This window comes from Saimiri boliviensis, chromosome 4 (assembly GCF_048565385.1).
Source record: "Saimiri boliviensis isolate mSaiBol1 chromosome 4, mSaiBol1.pri, whole genome shotgun sequence".
NCBI lineage: Eukaryota > Metazoa > Chordata > Mammalia > Primates > Cebidae > Saimiri > Saimiri boliviensis.
This window is the reverse complement of record NC_133452.1, coordinates 1,445,093-1,463,053: the sequence shown is the minus strand read 5'-3', so window position 1 is coordinate 1,463,053 and position 17,961 is coordinate 1,445,093. Positions and strand designations below refer to the sequence as shown.

At 44.0% G+C, this 17,961-nt stretch overlaps 1 protein-coding gene across 1 annotated transcript in view; it reads right to left on the bottom strand.

Moving 5' to 3' along the window:
* WDR27 (WD repeat domain 27) overlaps window positions 1–17,961 on the bottom strand; it is a 233,972-nt gene that overhangs the window by 78,073 nt on the left and 137,938 nt on the right. The window contains 1 exon segment of the mRNA XM_010331306.3: window positions 9,262–9,360. Coding sequence (XP_010329608.3) covers window positions 9,262–9,360 — 99 coding nt within the window.

The window sequence follows — 17,961 nt, the reverse complement described above, 5'->3', positions numbered from 1 at the left end:
TTTAGAGTCACAAAAATTGTCAGAATAATTTTGTAAGTATGAGTATAATCCTCTTTTTCCAAAAGACTCACAAGTCTTATTTTGATAATTGAGCAATAACAGTGATGAAAAACATTACTTTTTCGTTAACCATATCTAAGAAATTTACTTTGAGAGGCTCAAAACTTTAGTTTTGGAAAGGGGATAATAGTTCTCACAATTAAAACATGTTAAAACAAAAACAAGTCATGGAATCTGTCTCCTGCTTTTTGAAAGTGATGTGAGTTCCCTGAAACAAGATTGGTGAATGCAACATATGCCCCAGGTCACATACTGGAAAGCACGGGTCCCAGAACATGCCGCATCTCTGTCCCAGCAAGAGGTGGGAAGCTCTTCCTGCTGTGCCAGATCTTCAGGATGATGAGCCTGAAATTGTGGGGAGGGTGGGCCACCTTCCAGCACTGGATAAGTCTGTGGTGGAGGCCAGCATCCTGTCCCCAACCCTTTCTCACAGCCCAGTGCTCTCACCCTCAGTCCCGAAACCGCAGAAGCCACCTGGAAGGGCCAGGCCAGCCACACAGCCAGGAAAGAAGGGCTTGAAAGAATAGCTTATCTCTGCAAGCTCATATTCAAATCAGGGAAGTCACCCAAAAGCATGAGATGAGAGAGGAAGTGGGGAATGTGGGTGGGCATAGTGCAATCCATTGAAGGTCTGAATAGGGCAGAAAGGCGGAGGAGGGTGACTTAAACCCTGGTCTTTCTACCTGCCTGTTCAAGCTAGGACACTGGTCTTCCCCTGCCTTCAGTCTGGGACTTACACCAGTACCCCCCAACTCTTTCCCCACTCTCAGGCCTTTGGACTCAGGCTGGAACACCACCACCAACTCCCCTGGGGCTCCAGCTTGCAGATAGCAGATATTGGGACTTCTCAGCCTCCACAACTGCATGAGCCAATTCACATAAAAAAACTCAATCCATAGAGAGATGGATCCATTCATCCATCTGTCTGCTCAACCGTCACCTATTGATTCCATTTCTCCCTCTCTCTCTGTCCATCCGTCCGTTCATCACCTATTGATTCTGTTTCTTTGGAAATGTGTCTCTATAACATGTGTTTTTTCCTCCTACTGGAAAGTTGGTGTTACTGTGCCCCGCCGCTGATCCCTGGGCTGCTGAAGGCAGGCAGCCTGTGTTTCCCGTCTGGTGGGAGAGGGGCTGCCCTGTGGGACGTAACATCTCATTCTCAATGTGCAGCCTGGTCTCTTGGCTGACACATGCACTTTACATGTTAATATGCCTGGGCGGCATCTTAGAGGGGTCTTTTCCACAATAAAAATTTCAACTCATTATTTTGATGCACCATCTAATAGATTTTCTTAAAACAAAAGCTTGAGTCCCATGTTTCATTTTATGGGCATTATTTTAAAGATTATGTGTAGGGTGCACCTGGGATTTAATAAAACTGAGAAAGAACACGCTACTTTAAAAACAAAGAATGAATATTTTAAGATTCAACAATTTCACAAATGTTAGTGAAGGGAGAACATGTCTCTTAAAATCATATGTTTTACTGCAAAACGAAGGCTTCTCAGCCTATCTGCCATGGGTTCCTGAAGAAGCATTGCTATTTCAGAGACCTGTCTGATAACCATGACTGGAAAAAAGACAATTCGCACCAGATTAACAGCACTCTTAAAATTCAGTAACAACATAACAAAATGAAATACGGTCGAGTGTGTTCATGTTTGGAAATATTCATTCTCTGTGTCCACCCAACCTCAGGGGACTCACTCTCTGCTCTGCTGGGTGGGGCTGGACCTCGTGGTGGGTGTGACCATGGGGTCTGGGATAGCGGCCAGCCTCCACCTTGCCCCACAGCAGCCAGCAGGTCTGGTGGGATTTCACCATCAGCCATGCTCTGAGACCAAGGGGATGCCCAACTGAACTCATGACCTTCCATGAGTGTCAGGGAAAGCCTCTGGTATTTAGGGAGTTCTGTCATGTAACAAAACTCAAAGATGAAGACTACCATAAAATAAATTTTTTTTCGGGCCAGGCATGGTGGCACACACCTGTAGTCCCAGCACTTTGGGGAGGATTGCTTGAGGGCAGGAGTTTGAGACCAGCCTGGGCAAGATAGCCAGACCCCATCTCTACTCAAAATAACAATTAAAAAATTAGGCAGGTATGGTGGTGCATGCCTGTAGTCTCAGCTACTTGGGAAGCTGAGGCAGGAGGACTGCTTGAACCCAAGAGTCTGAGGCTGAAGTGAGCTGTGATTGCACCACTGCACTCTAGCGTGGGCAAGGGTGAGACCCTGTCCCCCACACAAAAAAGGCTGGAAAGAAGAAAAGAAAATGATTTTTTTTCGAGACTGGAATTCAAGTATTTTTCGAAATACAGCAAGTACTTTACAGGGTACTTTCTTAGCAGAGGAAACAAAGAAAGAAGATGGCAACTTTCCTCGAGGGCTTGTTTATAATTAGCACAAAGAGAATTATGAAAATCACACAGTTAAGTAACTACTTGATGTGACTATAAACTCATTAATCATACAGTTAGGTGTTTTACGTGACCATAAACTGGCTTCGTTGGTGGCAAGGAAGAAGGATTGTCTCAGATACGGTAAAGAAACCAACAGAAAGCTACCTGGGCCACAGCAGGGATGCCAGCGGTGACCAAAGGGAGAGCCTCCCGGCACCGGCCCAGTCCGCAGGGCAGTTTCCGGTCGGGTGGGCACCGGTGTCAACGGGAGGACCGGGGGCGCGGCGGGAAGGCGGGAAGACAGGAAGACAGGGGGCGCGGCGGGAAGGCAGGAAGACAGGGGGCGCGGCGGGAAGGCAGGAAGACGGGGGGCGCGGCGGGAAGGCAGGAAGACAGGGGGCGCGGCGGGAAGGCAGGAAGACGGGGGGCGCGGCGGGAAGGCAGGAAGACGGGGGGCGCGGCGGGAAGGCAGGAAGACAGGGGGCGCGGCGGGAAGGCAGGAAGACGGGGGGCGCGGCGGGAAGGCAGGAAGACGGGGCGCGGCGGGAAGGCGGGAAGACGGGGCGCGGCGGGAAGGCGGGAAGACGGGGCGAGGCGGGAAGGCGGGAAGACGGGGGGCGCGGCGGGAAGGCGGGAAGACGGGGCGAGGCGGGAAGGCGGGAAGACGGGGCGAGGCGGGAAGGCGGGAAGACGGGGGGCGCGGCGGGAAGGCAGGAAGACGGGGCGCGGCGGGAAGGCGGGAAGACGGGGGGCGCGGCGGGAAGGCAGGAAGACGGGGCGCGGCGGGAAGGCAGGAAGACGGGGCGCGGCGGGAAGGCGGGAAGACGGGGCGAGGCGGGAAGGCGGGAAGACGGGGGGCGCGGCGGGAAGGCAGGAAGACGGGGCGAGGCGGGAAGGCGGGAAGACGGGGCGAGGCGGGAAGGCGGGAAGACCGGGGGCGCGGCGGGAAGGCGGGAAGACAGGAAGACGGGGCGCGGCGGGAAGGCAGGAAGACGGGGCGCGGCGGGAAGGCAGGAAGACGGGGCGCGGCGGGAAGGCAGGAAGACAGGGGGCGCGGCGGGAAGGCAGGAAGACGGGGCGAGGCGGGAAGGCGGGAAGACGGGGCGCGGCGGGAAGGCGGGAAGGCGGGAAGACCGAGGGCGCGGCGGGAAGGCGGGAACACCGGGGGCGCCGCGGGAAGGCGGGAAGACGCGGGGCGCGGCAGGAAGGCAGGACCGGGTCGCGGAGGCGGCGGCGAGGGCGGCGTCCAGGACGGGCCGGCTGAGGGGCGCCTACGTGGAGCCGGGAACGGCACCCCCGGGTGTCCACACCGCGGTCTGGGCACCTGGAATGGGCGGCCACAGATCCCCTCACCGGGAAAAGGCACTTTGCGGGCAAGGCTGCGTCGGGGGCCTGGAGACGGGGAGATGGCTTCGGATGTTCCAGGTGTCCTCGCGGGGCGCAGCGTGAGGACAAAGGGGCGCACACGTGGAGAAGGCCGGAGCGGGCCCGTGAGTCGGGCTGCGCCCGGAAGGCCAAGGACGGACCCAGCGAGGACAGGCGCCTCCCAAGGCCGGAGAGGCAAGACGGGTCCCCGCAGCCTCCGACCCGCAAACCTGCCTTTTCCTCAGCCGCCCCGGGAGTCACTGGTGAACGGCAGCGACCAGAAGCCTCTCCGGGTCCCACGCAGGCATTCGCCGAGCCCATGTTTACACCGTTTGCTTTTCTGCCTGCCTGCTGGAGCCGGGACTCTGCGCTTCTCCTGCCCTGGGGCTGGGACTCGCTACCCAACTCTTCACCCCTTCTCGGGCCTTCGGACTCCGGCTGGAGCAGCACCCCCAGCTCCTGGGGCTCCAACTTGCACACGAAAGATCGTGGGACTTCCCAGCCTCTGCAACTGCGTGAGCCAATTCACGTTAAAAAAAAAAATTCCATCCGTCTGTCTCCATCCATCTATCGCCTATTGATTCCACGAAGCGCGTCTCTCTGGCATGTGTTTGATCCTCCTGCTGGGACGCGGGTGTCGTTGCTCCCCAGTGCTGACACGTAGAGCATGCTTAGTGAGCAAACGCGGGTCCTTCTGAGATTGCAGGCGGAAGGCACGCTCTGTGGAAGTGCGACAGGGCCTCGGAATAACGGTGCCCACACCGTGCATGAGGTGAGAAGCCAGCATGAAGTTCACTTCCTTATCCACAGCCACACTGTGGGCTGCCATTTGGAAAATAAAAACAATGGCACGGCTTATCTTCCAGAAAGTCCTCTTGTGAATGTGACAGGCCAGGAAGTTGTTTCAGCGCCCAGGAAGGACTTGCAAAACACGCCTGCATTTTGGATGAATGTGAAGTCTATCTAGATTTTTTTTTTTTTTTTTACAATTTCAAAAAGAACTTTAAAATATTTAAATACAAATGGCAAAAAAACAATGTGTTTTATCTCATTACAAATGTGTGCAGCGCTTAACAGATTTCCCGCACAGAAGCTCACAATGGGGTGTAACTGCGTGGGCTTGGAAGCTGTCGGGATGCTGGTGCACACTCTGCATATAAACTGATCTGTCTGCATCCCCACACTCTTCATCTGAGACACGGCAGCACTAACACTGCAGACAGAGCTACTGACAAGAACTCGATAATGAGGAAAGACGCTCAAACAGCTCCTCACTCTTGAGGGATGCTCAACAGTCGCTTTGGTTATTTTATATGACATCATTTACTCCCAAGCAACCTTGTAAAATACACACAAATGCTATTAGCGACCATCTTTGTCTGAGAGACTCAGGGAGATCAAGACGTCTACAGCCTGACAGACACCCGTGTTATGAAGGAATAAGAAGCGGGAGCTGCAGTAGACGTCATCAGGCTCTGGGTCCCTAATGTAAGGACTCTCACTAGCACCCTAGGTACCTGGCAGCAGCCAGAGTCTGCCTCCTGGCTGAGCCGATTTCCACGAGTTTCTCCCCCTAATGGAAGGACTCTCACTAGCACCCTAGGTACGTGGCAGCAGCCAGAGTCTGCCTCCTGGCTGAGCCAATTTCCACGAGTTTCTCCTCCTGATTGCAAAGATCATCAAAAGCTGGGTGTCAGTGGCACCAGCTGTGCTTCTGTGACATTTCTCCACCAGGTTACAACAGTCAATAGTGAACTGGCCATTCCCAAAACCTGCTTACTCCTGGCATCAGATGTCATCCTGCAATGACCAGCTGTACATTTTATCAAGAAAAACTTGATGAAGTCATAGATGAAAGGTCTGATCATTTGATGAGGCTGTAATGTGGAGGTAGATTAGAGAGACTTAAACCATCTAACAAAACAGCCTACTTCAAAGTAGTAGTAATGACTGTGGAGCTAAAAATTTATTTATCATAAGATAGATGTTTTAAATCAAATTTATGTAAGAGAGAACATTACCAAGTACCCATCAGAAATTAACAATTAGAGGGTTTGAGGCAGGGGTCAGCAGGGCTTGTTTCCAGAGCCTAGGTCATGACTCTGCTGGTCAAAACAGGATGTAGCACAGGAACTGGCCCAAACCAGCTGGGACCAAGATGGTGCCAAAGCCATCTCTGGTTGCCCTCATTATCGATTATGCATGAATTATAATTCATCTGCATAAAACACTCTCACTGATAGGGTGAGAGTTTACAAATGCATAGAAACAACCCAGACATTAACGTCTATGGTTCTGGGAACTCCCACCCCTTTTCCAGAAAGCTCATGAATAGCCCACCCCCTATTTGGCATGTAATTAAGAGTGGGTATAACAATGCCCACCAGCAACCGTGTGCTGCTGCCAGCAGCTCCACCAGTGGCGTGGCCCTGCTCTGTCTGTGCAGCTGCTGTTTTGCTGCACACTTTGCTCTAAAAAACGTGCTTTCTTTCACTACGAGTTCACTCTTGAATTCTTCCCTGAGCAAAGCCAAGAACCCTCCGAGGGTGAGCCCTAATTTTGGGATTTCCTGCATCAGGTCTGGACCTGTTCTATAAAATTCTGAATAGTTGATTATAATCAATAAAGAAAGTAGCAATTCCCCAAGTATGACCTGTGCTCTCATTGCTTCACTTCCCAATTTTCACAGCTCCAGCATTTCTCTCATTAACCAGATCTGATTGTTAGACAGGGGAAATGCTATTGGTGTTTGTGGCACAGACTTCCAGTATTTGACCATACTTGTTCCCATGTTTTCCTTGTATGTGTGTTTTTATATCATAAACAAAATAAACCATGCTTAGGAGAGTACTATCAATCCTTCCTTCAAAACAGCAGCACCCTCATATACTGCAAAATGGAATCACATATTAAATAAGAGTTTACCTCCAAGTTTACCTGTGCTTCACTTGCTACCTGATGGTATTGATTTTAAAGTGAAGCACTCCTTGTTTATTAAATTATGCAGGATAGGCTTCAAAGGTTGCTGTTTTACTGAGACTCAGCCATTTTTCTTTCATACATGCTCTTTGGTTTGTTGAAAGCCTCTGGTTAATTTCAGAGTTCTAAGGAAGCAGGTTTTGACAATTTCTGTTACTGTTTTCATTGCCTTTGTGTAGGAGAAGATTTTTAGTGTCCTGTCCCTCCATCCCAAGTGCTTCTTTATCCTGTTTACTTTTAACAAAACTTTTCCTGCCTGTTGTTTCCAGATCTTACTTTTACCCAATTTTATGTGGTTAACTGTCTCTTCAATACTTACTAATACTGTCCAAACTGATAAAATCTACATGATCAGAAAACATAATTTAAAAGTTATTGTGGTCATAATATTTTAATACCATTTAAATAACAACTAAATAACAACTGAAATACTTCCAGTTGTTTGATTTACAATGCTGGGAAACAGAGGAACGATAGTGAGGTGATATATGTGGAAGAAAGTGGACTAATATCAGTAAAGAAAGGAAATTTTAAAAAATTAACAAAGAACCAATAATTATACTCACTCCTATATACATGAATAAGTATAATGAACTTAGTGAAATATATATACAATTCAGTGTTATATCATTATGTTTAATGAATCAGTATGATGAATACGTATACATAACTGGCTTCTCGCTGCCTGATCTTTAGCAGCCCTTCATCAAGAAGCAAGGTTCGTGACAACTACAACTTGTTGCTTTTTCCTCTTTCTTTCTTAGAACGATATTTACGCCATATTTACTTCTTTTATTGATTAATCTCAAGGCCAATAGAGACCTACACAACTTTTCATTGAAAATTTTCAAATACTCAAAAAAATTCCCTCAGTCAGGCTAAAAGACATTTTGATGCCAAATACTGAAGTGTCAAGACAACTAACATCTGGTTCCCCCCATAAATCACTATACCACTCCCCGCCATCCACCCTGCTGGGTCTGGCTTTGCACTTTTCATCTTTCTTTCCTGACCACTCCTCCATCTCACTGCCTAAATGCTGTTCAAAGGACTACAAAAGAATACAACACAAAACAGTACATTTTAAAAATGCAGAAATAGGTGATGGTACAAGTATTATCTAGAAAAGCAGGTGCTTTACAGTGTACATGGCACAGTCTCATCACAGGAAGAGTGAAGCATCATCAAGATGTACTTTTCAGTATTGTTTATAATAGGGAAGGAAAACTTAAATTCAAATTCCCATCTGCAGCAGACTGAAAAGATACATTAGGGCCAAGGATGGAACTCTGGAGTATCTCGAAGCCTTCAAACCACGGTGATGATGGGAACTCTAGTCCGTGATAGCATAAGATGCACTTACTCATTTTCAACATTCAATACTCAGTGGCAGGACCACTTGTGCCAGGCACTGCAACGTGCCCTGAACCACAGCAGTCATTGTCTAGTGGAGAAGAGCAGGTCAAAAGACACATGTAGAGTGTCGTTCCACCTGGTCACATGCACTAGGCCAGAGCACACAGTCACACAATGACGCTATTCTATGAATCAAAGCCTCAATCTTAAAGAGACAAAATGAAATTATTTCCAAACACTGGAGTTTAATTAATACCCAATATTTATTTTTAATTTTTTTTTTGAGAGTCTCGTTTTGTTTGCCCAGGCTGAAGTGCAGTGCTGCGATCTCAGCTCACTGCAACCTCCACCTCCCAGAGTCAAGAGATTCTCCTGCCTCAGCCTCCAGAGTAGCTGGGATTACAGGTGCCCACCACCACACCCGGCTAATTTTTGTATTTTTTAGTAGAGACAGGGTTTCGCCATGTTGGCAAGGCTGGTCTTGAACTCCTGACCTCAGGTGATCCACCCGCGTCAGACTCCCAGAGTGTTGGGATTACAGGTGTGAGCCACCATGCCTAGCCAATATCTAATATTTTTAATCTTTTGCTAAAAGTCTCCTCTATATTTAACAGAAGACCATTAATTTTTATATACAATTGATTTGCAATGGTTATTTTCATGTTTTCTTCTAATTAAGAAAGTTTCTAGAAATGTTGTGGTCTTTTTTCCATAAGAATTTTCAAAATCCTGTTCTTACTTGCTCTGCTGCTTGCTTTTTTGCTGGCACTGGTGTCCATGTCAGTGCCCCAGGTAACTGTATTTGTCCATGGGTCTTCCCACACATTCCTGTTTCATTCGGATCAAACATGCACGAGTGATGAGTGGCAAACACCTTCATTATAAAGAAACTTTTCCAGATTCATTTTCCTACAATGAAGGTTTATTTCTTTTTCTCCCCAGTAGAAGTTTGTTTCCTAAGTTCTCCCTGTACTCAGTGAATGCTGGCATGTAACCTTAAATATTGTAAGATTTCACCAAAATAAAGTCATAAAGATACAAATATATAATGTAAGACGTGTGCAGCAGAGGTGCCCCGCCCACTCAGCAAGACTGTACCTGGGGTGCTGACGGGTTGAAGGCCACTCCGGTGACAATGTCTGTGTGCCCAGCCAGCCGGTGAGAAAACGTGCTAGAGCCCATTTCATACATGTAAGCCTACAAGACAAGATGACCAGGTGTGCCGTGTTAACTCAGAGTCAGTAATCAGTTATAAGCTACACAGAGCAGAGAGACAGTCTATACATTAGTTTATAGATTAGTGTCACTGATGAAATGCAACAGCAACAACTCAGATGGCTGACAAAACATCATCCAACTTGTGGAACTAACTTTATAAAATAGGCATCTTTTCCTCTTCTGTCTGTAGATTTTTAACATCTTAGTGAACTTATGCCATACTTTTAATTTACATCAAAAGCCTCCATAGTACCCTGTGAACAGTTTTAAATATATGCTCATGTTTGATGACTAATTTTAAGGAAGGAGTATAGATTCTGTAATTCAACCTTACCTTGAATTTCCAAATGGAATGAAAAAATAAAAGATGCTCTATTGTCCTCCCCCATAAACTTGATAGGTACATACAACATACTTTCCTTCCTACTCATCAGCTTAGAATTTGAACAATTCAAATACTTAGATTTTTAAAGCTGTTGATAAGTTCTTCTCTAATTGTGTATGTGTGTGTGCGTGCGCGTGCGTGTATATATATATATATATATATATATATGCACGCGCGCGCGCGCGCACACACACACACACACATACAAACAATTCTGGAAATATATAGCCAGAATTGCCATCAAATATTTTATTTCCGAGACAAACTCTGTTATCAGATACCATTCTAATAGAATTGAAAGATGAGCTCATCAGTAAGTAAAAAAGTGTATCAACAAATATTTTCCAAAGCCTGCTAGTAATAAAGAGCAACGTCACACTGTAGCAGAAGGTGTCAAAGTTGATTCTTTTTCCACGAAAACCTACTATTTTTTAAAAAAATTAAGTGTATTATGTATACTTGCAGTTTGTAACATGATCTTATGGGATCCATACCTACAGAGACAAAGATAATAGTACTAATAACTGTAGTGAGGCAGATTCGTGTATCTATTATCCCATATCACTAATTTTGTTTGCGACAAGAACAGCTAAAATCTATGCAGCTCACGAAAATCCCTAATTACTATGGTTTCATTAACTTTAGCACTTGTGCTGCATGTTACATACCTGGACTTCTTCATCCTAGCAGCTGCTGTTTCGTATCCTTTCACCCACATCTCCCCATTTCTTACCCCTCCCCACCTATCCCATTTACCACACTTCCATCATCTATCTTGGTGTCTTTGAGCTCTGGTGAAGACACAGATTTCACACATAAGTGAGATCCTGTAGGGGGGTGTGTGTGTGTGTGTGTGTGTGTGTGTGTGTGTCTAGTTTATTTCACTTAGCATAATGTCCTCCAGGTCCATCCACAGTGTGGCAAATGGCAAGCTCTCCTTTTGCAAAGCTGAATATTCTATCGTGTATATGTGTGTGTATACACATATGCACACACACTCCTGTATATTTTTTTTATTAATTTGTTCATTGATGGGTTTTTAGGTTGTTTCCATAGTTTGGCTGTTGTGACTAATGCTCAATGAACATGGGAGGGCAGATGACTTTCGTGATGTTGATTTTCTCTCCTTTGAGCATATACCAGAAGGACAACCGCTGGGTCATACTGTATTTCTATTGTCAATGTTTTCAATGGTGTTTTCCAGAGTGGCTGCAACAACCTACATTCTACAAACAGTGCACACAGTTCCCTTTTTTCACACCGTCACCAACATTTGCTATCTCTTATCTTTTTGATAATAGCCATCCTTACAGGTATGAGGTACTAGCTCAGTGGTTTTAATTTTCATTTCCCTTAGGATTAGTGATGTGCACTAATCATATATGAAAAGGAGCACCTTTTCATATAGCTTTTTGGCCATTTTTATGTTGTCTTTGGAGAAATGTCTATTCAGGTCCTTTACCCATTTTTTAATCAGGTCATTTGTTTTTCTGCTATTGAGTTGCAAGAGTTCTTTATAAACTTTGGTTATTAAACCCATATGTGGTTTGCAAATAATTATTTCCCAGCTCATAGGTTGCTTTTTCATTTAAAAAAAAGAAGTTGGAGGCATCATACTTGATTTAAGATTATATTACAAAGCTATAGTAACTAAAACAATGCGGTACTGGCAGTAAAACAAAAACACAGACCAATTAAACAGAGTATAGAGCTCAGAAATAAATCTAAATATATATGGACAACTAATTTTCAATAAAGCCATCAAGAGGACACAATCAGGAAAGAATAATCTCTTTAACAAATGGTGTTAGGAAAACTGGATTTCTACACACAAAATAATGAAATTGGACTTTTATTTTACTATACACAAAAACCAACTCAAAATGGATGAAAGGCCAAAAATCATAGAACTCCTAGAAGAGAACATAGTGGAAAAGCACCTCAACCTTGACCTTGGCAATATTTTGAATGTCACAACAAAAGCTCAAACTACAAAAGTAAATAAACGGGACTGCACAAACTAAAGAGCTTCTGCTCAGCAAATAAAATAATCACCAAAATAACAAAAACAAACCATTTTAATGTAAGAAAGAGTTCTTTAGATTTAGGCCTTCCCAATGATTCTGTCAAGGACTAAGCAGGTTTTGAAGTAAAGTCTACAAATGAAAGTCTGATACACAGTTGACCCTGGAGCAACGTGGTGGCTAGGGGTGCTGGCCCTCCATGCTGTCAAAAATCCACATGAAACTTCTGACTCTGCAAAAACTTTACCCATAACCTACTGTTGACTAGAAGCCTTACCAATAACATAAACAATTACCAAACATTTTATATGCTGTATGTATTAATGGTTTATTCTAACAATACAGTAAGCTAAAGAAAAGAAAATGTTATTTAAAAAATTATCAGAAAGAGAAAATATATTCACTATTCATAAAGGTCTTCATTCTCATCATCTTCATGTTGAGTGGTCTGTGGAGGAGGAGGAGCAGGAGTTGATCTTGCTGTCTCAGTGGCGGCCAAGCCACAAGAGATGGAGGAGGTGGAAGGGGAGGTAGCAGAGGCAGGCTTGCTTGATGTAACTTTACAAAAACACATCCTAATTTCTTCCTGACAGTTTTGCTTTTTCATTTCTCTAAACATTTTTCCATACAGTACCAATCCTTCTTCCACCATTTGCTTTTGTTTCGGCGCCCATATCATAAAACCATCCATGTTGTGAAAGACGTCAAAAGCATTGAGTCATCAGGACCCTTCTGCCACATTGTCTAATGTCAATTTGTTTGGTTTGAATATATTTTCTCGTCCTGATAATTTTTAAAATAACATTCTTTTCTTTAGCTTACTGTATTGTTAGAATAAACCATTAATATATATAGCACATAAAATATATGGCAATTGTTTATGTTATTGGTAAGGCTTCTCCATCAAGTGGTCTTCTGTTAATTCCTCTGGTGTGGTGTCTTTTAGCTCTTGAATTTCTCCAAGATCCATACCTTGAAACTTTTTTTGCCATATCCATGATTTCCTCATGATTTCCTTTGTTGGCCCTGTCATAAATCCTGTGGTGTCATGAACAACTCTGGACAGTTATCTCCAGTGGGAACTGTTTCAGGGCTGATGGCCTGCATGGCTTTTTCTATAACGCTAATGGCATCTTCAATGGTGCAGTCTTTCAGATTTTCATGATGTTCTCTCTATCAAAGTTCTTTTCCATAGCATTAACAATCCTTTCCATGGAGTTCTATGTGTAATGAGCCTCTGATCTAGAGGCTGGATTAGAGGCATTGTTTTGGGGCAAGACCACTTTGACATCTTTGGTGTTAAACTCAGGGTCCTGGGTGGCCAGGGGCATTATGCAATACCAAGAGAACTTTAAAAGGCAGTCACTTACTGGCAAGGTACTTTCTGACTTCAGGGACAAAGTATCAAAGGAACCAATCCAGGAAAAGGTTCTCACTGTCCTCCTTTCTTAGTAGACGATGAAAAGATTGGCAGGTGATGTCTATCTTTTCCCTTCAAGGTTCAGTTTTATGGATGAGGGCAGTTCTGATCACAAACTCAGCTGCATTTGCACAAACCAGCAGAGTTGATCTATCCCTTCCCAAGTCCTGGTGCTCCTTCTCTTCCTTACCAATAAATGTCCTTTGTGGAATGTTTTTTCCTAAGAATAGGGCCCAGGCTGAAGTGCAATGGCATCATCTTGGCTCCCTGCAATCTCCACCTCCAGGGTTCAAGCAATTCTCCTGCCTCAGTCTCCCAAGTAGCTGGGATTACAGGTGCCCACCACCGTGCCTGGCTACTTTTTGTGGTATTAGTAGAGACAGTGTTTCACCGTGTTAGCCAGGCTGGTCTCAAACTCCTGACCTCAAGTGATTCACCTGCCTTGGCCTCCCAAAGTGCTGGGATTACAGGTGAGAGCCACACCTGGCCCTCAGTGATTTTCTTAATGGCGTCTGGGAACTCATCTGCTGCCTCTTGGTCAGCAGAAGCTGCTTCTCCTGTTATCTTGAACTTTTAAGGCCAAACCTTTCTAAAATTATCAAACCATCCTTCACCCTCTTTTTGCTTTAAGTTGTCAGGAAAGAATTCACTTTTTCTTGAATCATATTAGAGTTTATAGGTATGTCTTTCTTACAGCAATCCTGCACCCACATAAAAGCTTCATTTGCAATATGAGATTAAAAAGGATTTAACAAAATGTGCCAGGTTTTCGTGCCTGCTGGCATAGCTGCAGCAGTGGCTTCACGAGTTTTCTTTTGTTACGCTGTTTCTTACACTGGATTCATTTATCTCGAAATGGCAGCCGACTGACAGTCTATGGTACATACCAAGCAATTCCGCTTTTTTTGTAAATTTGTGGCTTTCTCTGCTTCTTGGGAGAAGGTTCAGCATCTCTAGGGGCACTTCCTATGGGCCCCATAGTGTAATTCAGGGTTTACAGTATTGTATTAGGCACGATGTAAAATACATAAGAGCCGTAAGAGAGCACCTTTTACTGCAACACACAATTTACTGGACAGATGAACAGCACACGCAGAGGCGATGAGCATCACACAGTGTTTTAAGGGATACCTGCAACTCCTGAGCTCACCACAACAGCTACAGAAGGGGCGATGAAATGAGGACAGTAGTGCTGGATGGACTATAGTTAAATTTACAAAGAGATGATTTAATACTGCATTTCTGCATGTGCTTATGTTTCTCTTGACTAAGAATGTGCATACATTCTAATAAAGTTTAACTTTTTGTAAAGATGTGTGTATATTTTATCATAGTAAATGATAAAATAGACTACATGTAATTTATGCATTCATGACATACCTTTTTCAATTTTTTTTTATACTTTTAGAGTATGTAGTTTATCTTCGAGTTTTTTTTCAAATTGTTCAAAATCTCCAAAAATTGTAATACATTTGTTGAAAAAAATCATGTATAAGTGGACCCATGCATTTCAAACCCATGTTGTTCAATGGTCAGCTGTATTTTGAAGGAAAGTGGGGAAATAAAATGTCTATGTTTTATTTTCTTCTGTCACAAGCATATATTTATTTGAAAAGTATAATTTGCTTAACTCTGAAAGTTCCTGTGCCATTGCTGCTGGAAAGGGTGGTATAGGGCCAGGGGATGTGTACTCCTAACACGAGTTCCCAGGTCAGGCTGACACTGCTGGTCCAGGGCACCCAACTTTGGGAACCACTGGGTAAGGGCAACCCTAACATTTGCACAGGTTGTCACTATTTATAAAACACAACTGTTAACGTAAACTATTTACAATAAGGAGCCAAGGTGCATCCATATTTTATTGAAACTTAAATTTTTTACTGAGAAACTCATGACAGGTAGAGAGCACATTACCAGTCGAGCCCGGAGCCTCGGTGTTGAGATTCCAGACTGATTTTTCTGACTAAGTTTTTGCTGTTTATTTCACTAGGCTGCCAACGACAACTCCCATTCACACAGGGCTAGGGCATCCTCAAATTCCCTCTAATTTCACAGGTGTTTCCAAAACCATCTTTGCTTATTTTGCTATTTTTTTCTTCAGGACTGATTTAATATCAAAATGTTTCTGAGGATCCAAAACTCCCGTCTGTCTGCTTTTCAGATTAAATGGATAAAGGAAATTATAATGACTGAATCGCTTTTCCAGCCATTATTTCCAATGACAAAATACGGAGGTTGACAGCAGCAAGTACTTACTGGACACTGATTTTTTGCCAGGCACTCTGATAAGAATTTTATACAAATTTTCTCGTGTAACCCTCTCGACAGCACTATGAAGAAAACACTCTTGTTGTCCCAATTCTATAGACAAGGAAGCCAGGCTGAGGGCAGGCAGCCTTCCGAGGCCTCTCACCTCTGTTGAAAAGCCCTTCCTGAGGTCGACTGGCTTCTCTTTGCATGAAACCTCAAAACACACATAGAATGACATAATATAGTGGCAGGAAGCGAGGTAAAACTTATCCAGGGAACGGCCTTTTGTTTCCTCTTTGAGAATGGAATTAAATAAAACACACCTTTTGGTCCAGGGGATTCTTGGGGTTCATGAATTTTCTGATCATGACAACTTTACAAGTGAGAGAGCAATTTGAAGCCCAAATATCAGAAATATTTTAGTAGATACACAGGTTTCTTATGCTGTGATCCTACACAGTGTCCATAAAGACAGAAGGACAAGAGGTAAGCCTCTTGTATGACACAGAGCAATGGTAATGAACAGCTCTGCAAATGAGTCAATGTAACCACAATTCATGTGTAAAAAAAATGTTTTAATTAGAGGTACTCACTTGAGTCATGAAGCACTTCCCCCACCACAGAGAAACGAACTCTGGCTAAGACATATTCAGAAAACAAACAGAGCTAGAAAGAAAACCTATGTAAGTAAATCCTATGCCAGAACCAAATCACGAAGGCCTGAGAGAAGCAGCAAGAAAAAAGGAAGCAGTATTATTCAGGCAAAAGATGAGGATATGGCATAAATCTGTGGGTGCTGGAACAATGCTTGACTGCTCAAAAATGTTTTCACAAAAATCGTACAGGACTGAATGTACTACTGAAGAAGGGAAGTGTTTTGGAAAGAGGACTACACCGATTCATTACAACTATTTTGTAATTCTGTTGAGCCGTGTCCTCGAGGATGAAGTTTCTTTCATTTTTCCTTTCACAGAGTTCCTAACATGTGACCTTCATTTCCCTTTACCCAAATTAACCCCACCGAAGAAAGAGGACAAAGAATTACAAACAGAAGTGAGTTCTGCACTTCTGAAACTTCACAATGGTAGCGATGTTTTCCACAGGGGAATCAATTATTATTATGCTCACTTATTTTGTTTTTGAAAATAATTCCAGAAATGACATTTTCTGAGTATTCTGCACATTTCTTCAGATCACTGAATTTTTAGTTTACAAAACAGTAAACTATTCTCAGAAGACCAAAAGTTTCAAGATGTATTAAACTCACACTAAGACAGAAGCCTTGCCTTCTTACAGCAAGGGACAAAGGCTCTAGAGAATTCCAGCTTGTGGCACACAGGGCCACCTGGTCGCCTGCCACACAAGCCATGGGAGGCGAATGGCATTGCTCGGCACCACCTCATCAGGCTGCAAGGCTGACACACAATCTCCAACTCTTGTCAACCTCCATCAGTCTGGCAAAATAAATATGGCACACTCAGTAATAAACCCCACCCTTTTCTCTGGCACTTCCTCTTGCAAAGATGCAGCAGAATAGGATACTGGTGTGGTACCACCCACTGGTCTAACTAGTAGACAGTGGAAAATACCTAAGGCAGCAGTAACTTTTTAAGGCCTTGGGATAAGATGTCATTCCACGTCTACGCTACATGTTCCTTATCCATTCCTCTGTGATGGACATTTAGGGCACTTCCACATTTTGGATACTCTGAAGAGTGCTGCAGTGGCCATGGAAGTACAAGTATCTCTTCAATATACCGATTTCAGTTCTTTTGGACAAATACTCAGGAGTGAGATTGCTGGATCATGTGGAGTCTACTCTTTGCTTTGTGATGAAAAACACACCCTTTTCCGCAGTGGCTGCCTCATTTTGCATCCCCCAGACAGTGGTCAGGAGCTCCCCTTCTCTGCATCTTCATCATCACTCAGTACCACTTGTCTTTCTGATGTTCTAACAGGTGTGAGGTGGTATCTCATTATGTTTTTTACTTGCATTTTCCTTATGATTGGTGATGTGAGCCCTTTTTCCTGTACCGGTTGGCCATTTGTTTGTGTGTTCTTAAGCAAAATATCTATTATCCAAGCTTCCTTTGGGCCATTATCTCTATCTGATAATTTCATCTATTGATGTCAATTGCTTAAGTCAATTACTGCATCTGAGATTGCAAGAGGGTGATTTTCTAATTCTGTCATTCATCCATTCCCATAAGAAGTAACTTTCCCTTACCAAGTAGGGTATTTGGTTTACTTAAAATACAGTCTGAACAGGAAAGACAGACAAATGTTTAATTATTTTCATTTATAAGGCACATTTCTGAGTAAGGGACTGGTGCCCTAGTTACCTCCAATGGGGACGAATGACATTTGGTTTTGGTTTTGTTTTTAGGTACAGCTTTTTGGGGAAGTATTATCAAATATGATGAGGGTTTAGATATACAGTGTTTGAAGTCAATCATAGTCAGTACTCTTTGGATGCTCAGCCAGCCCTCCTTTGGCTGACA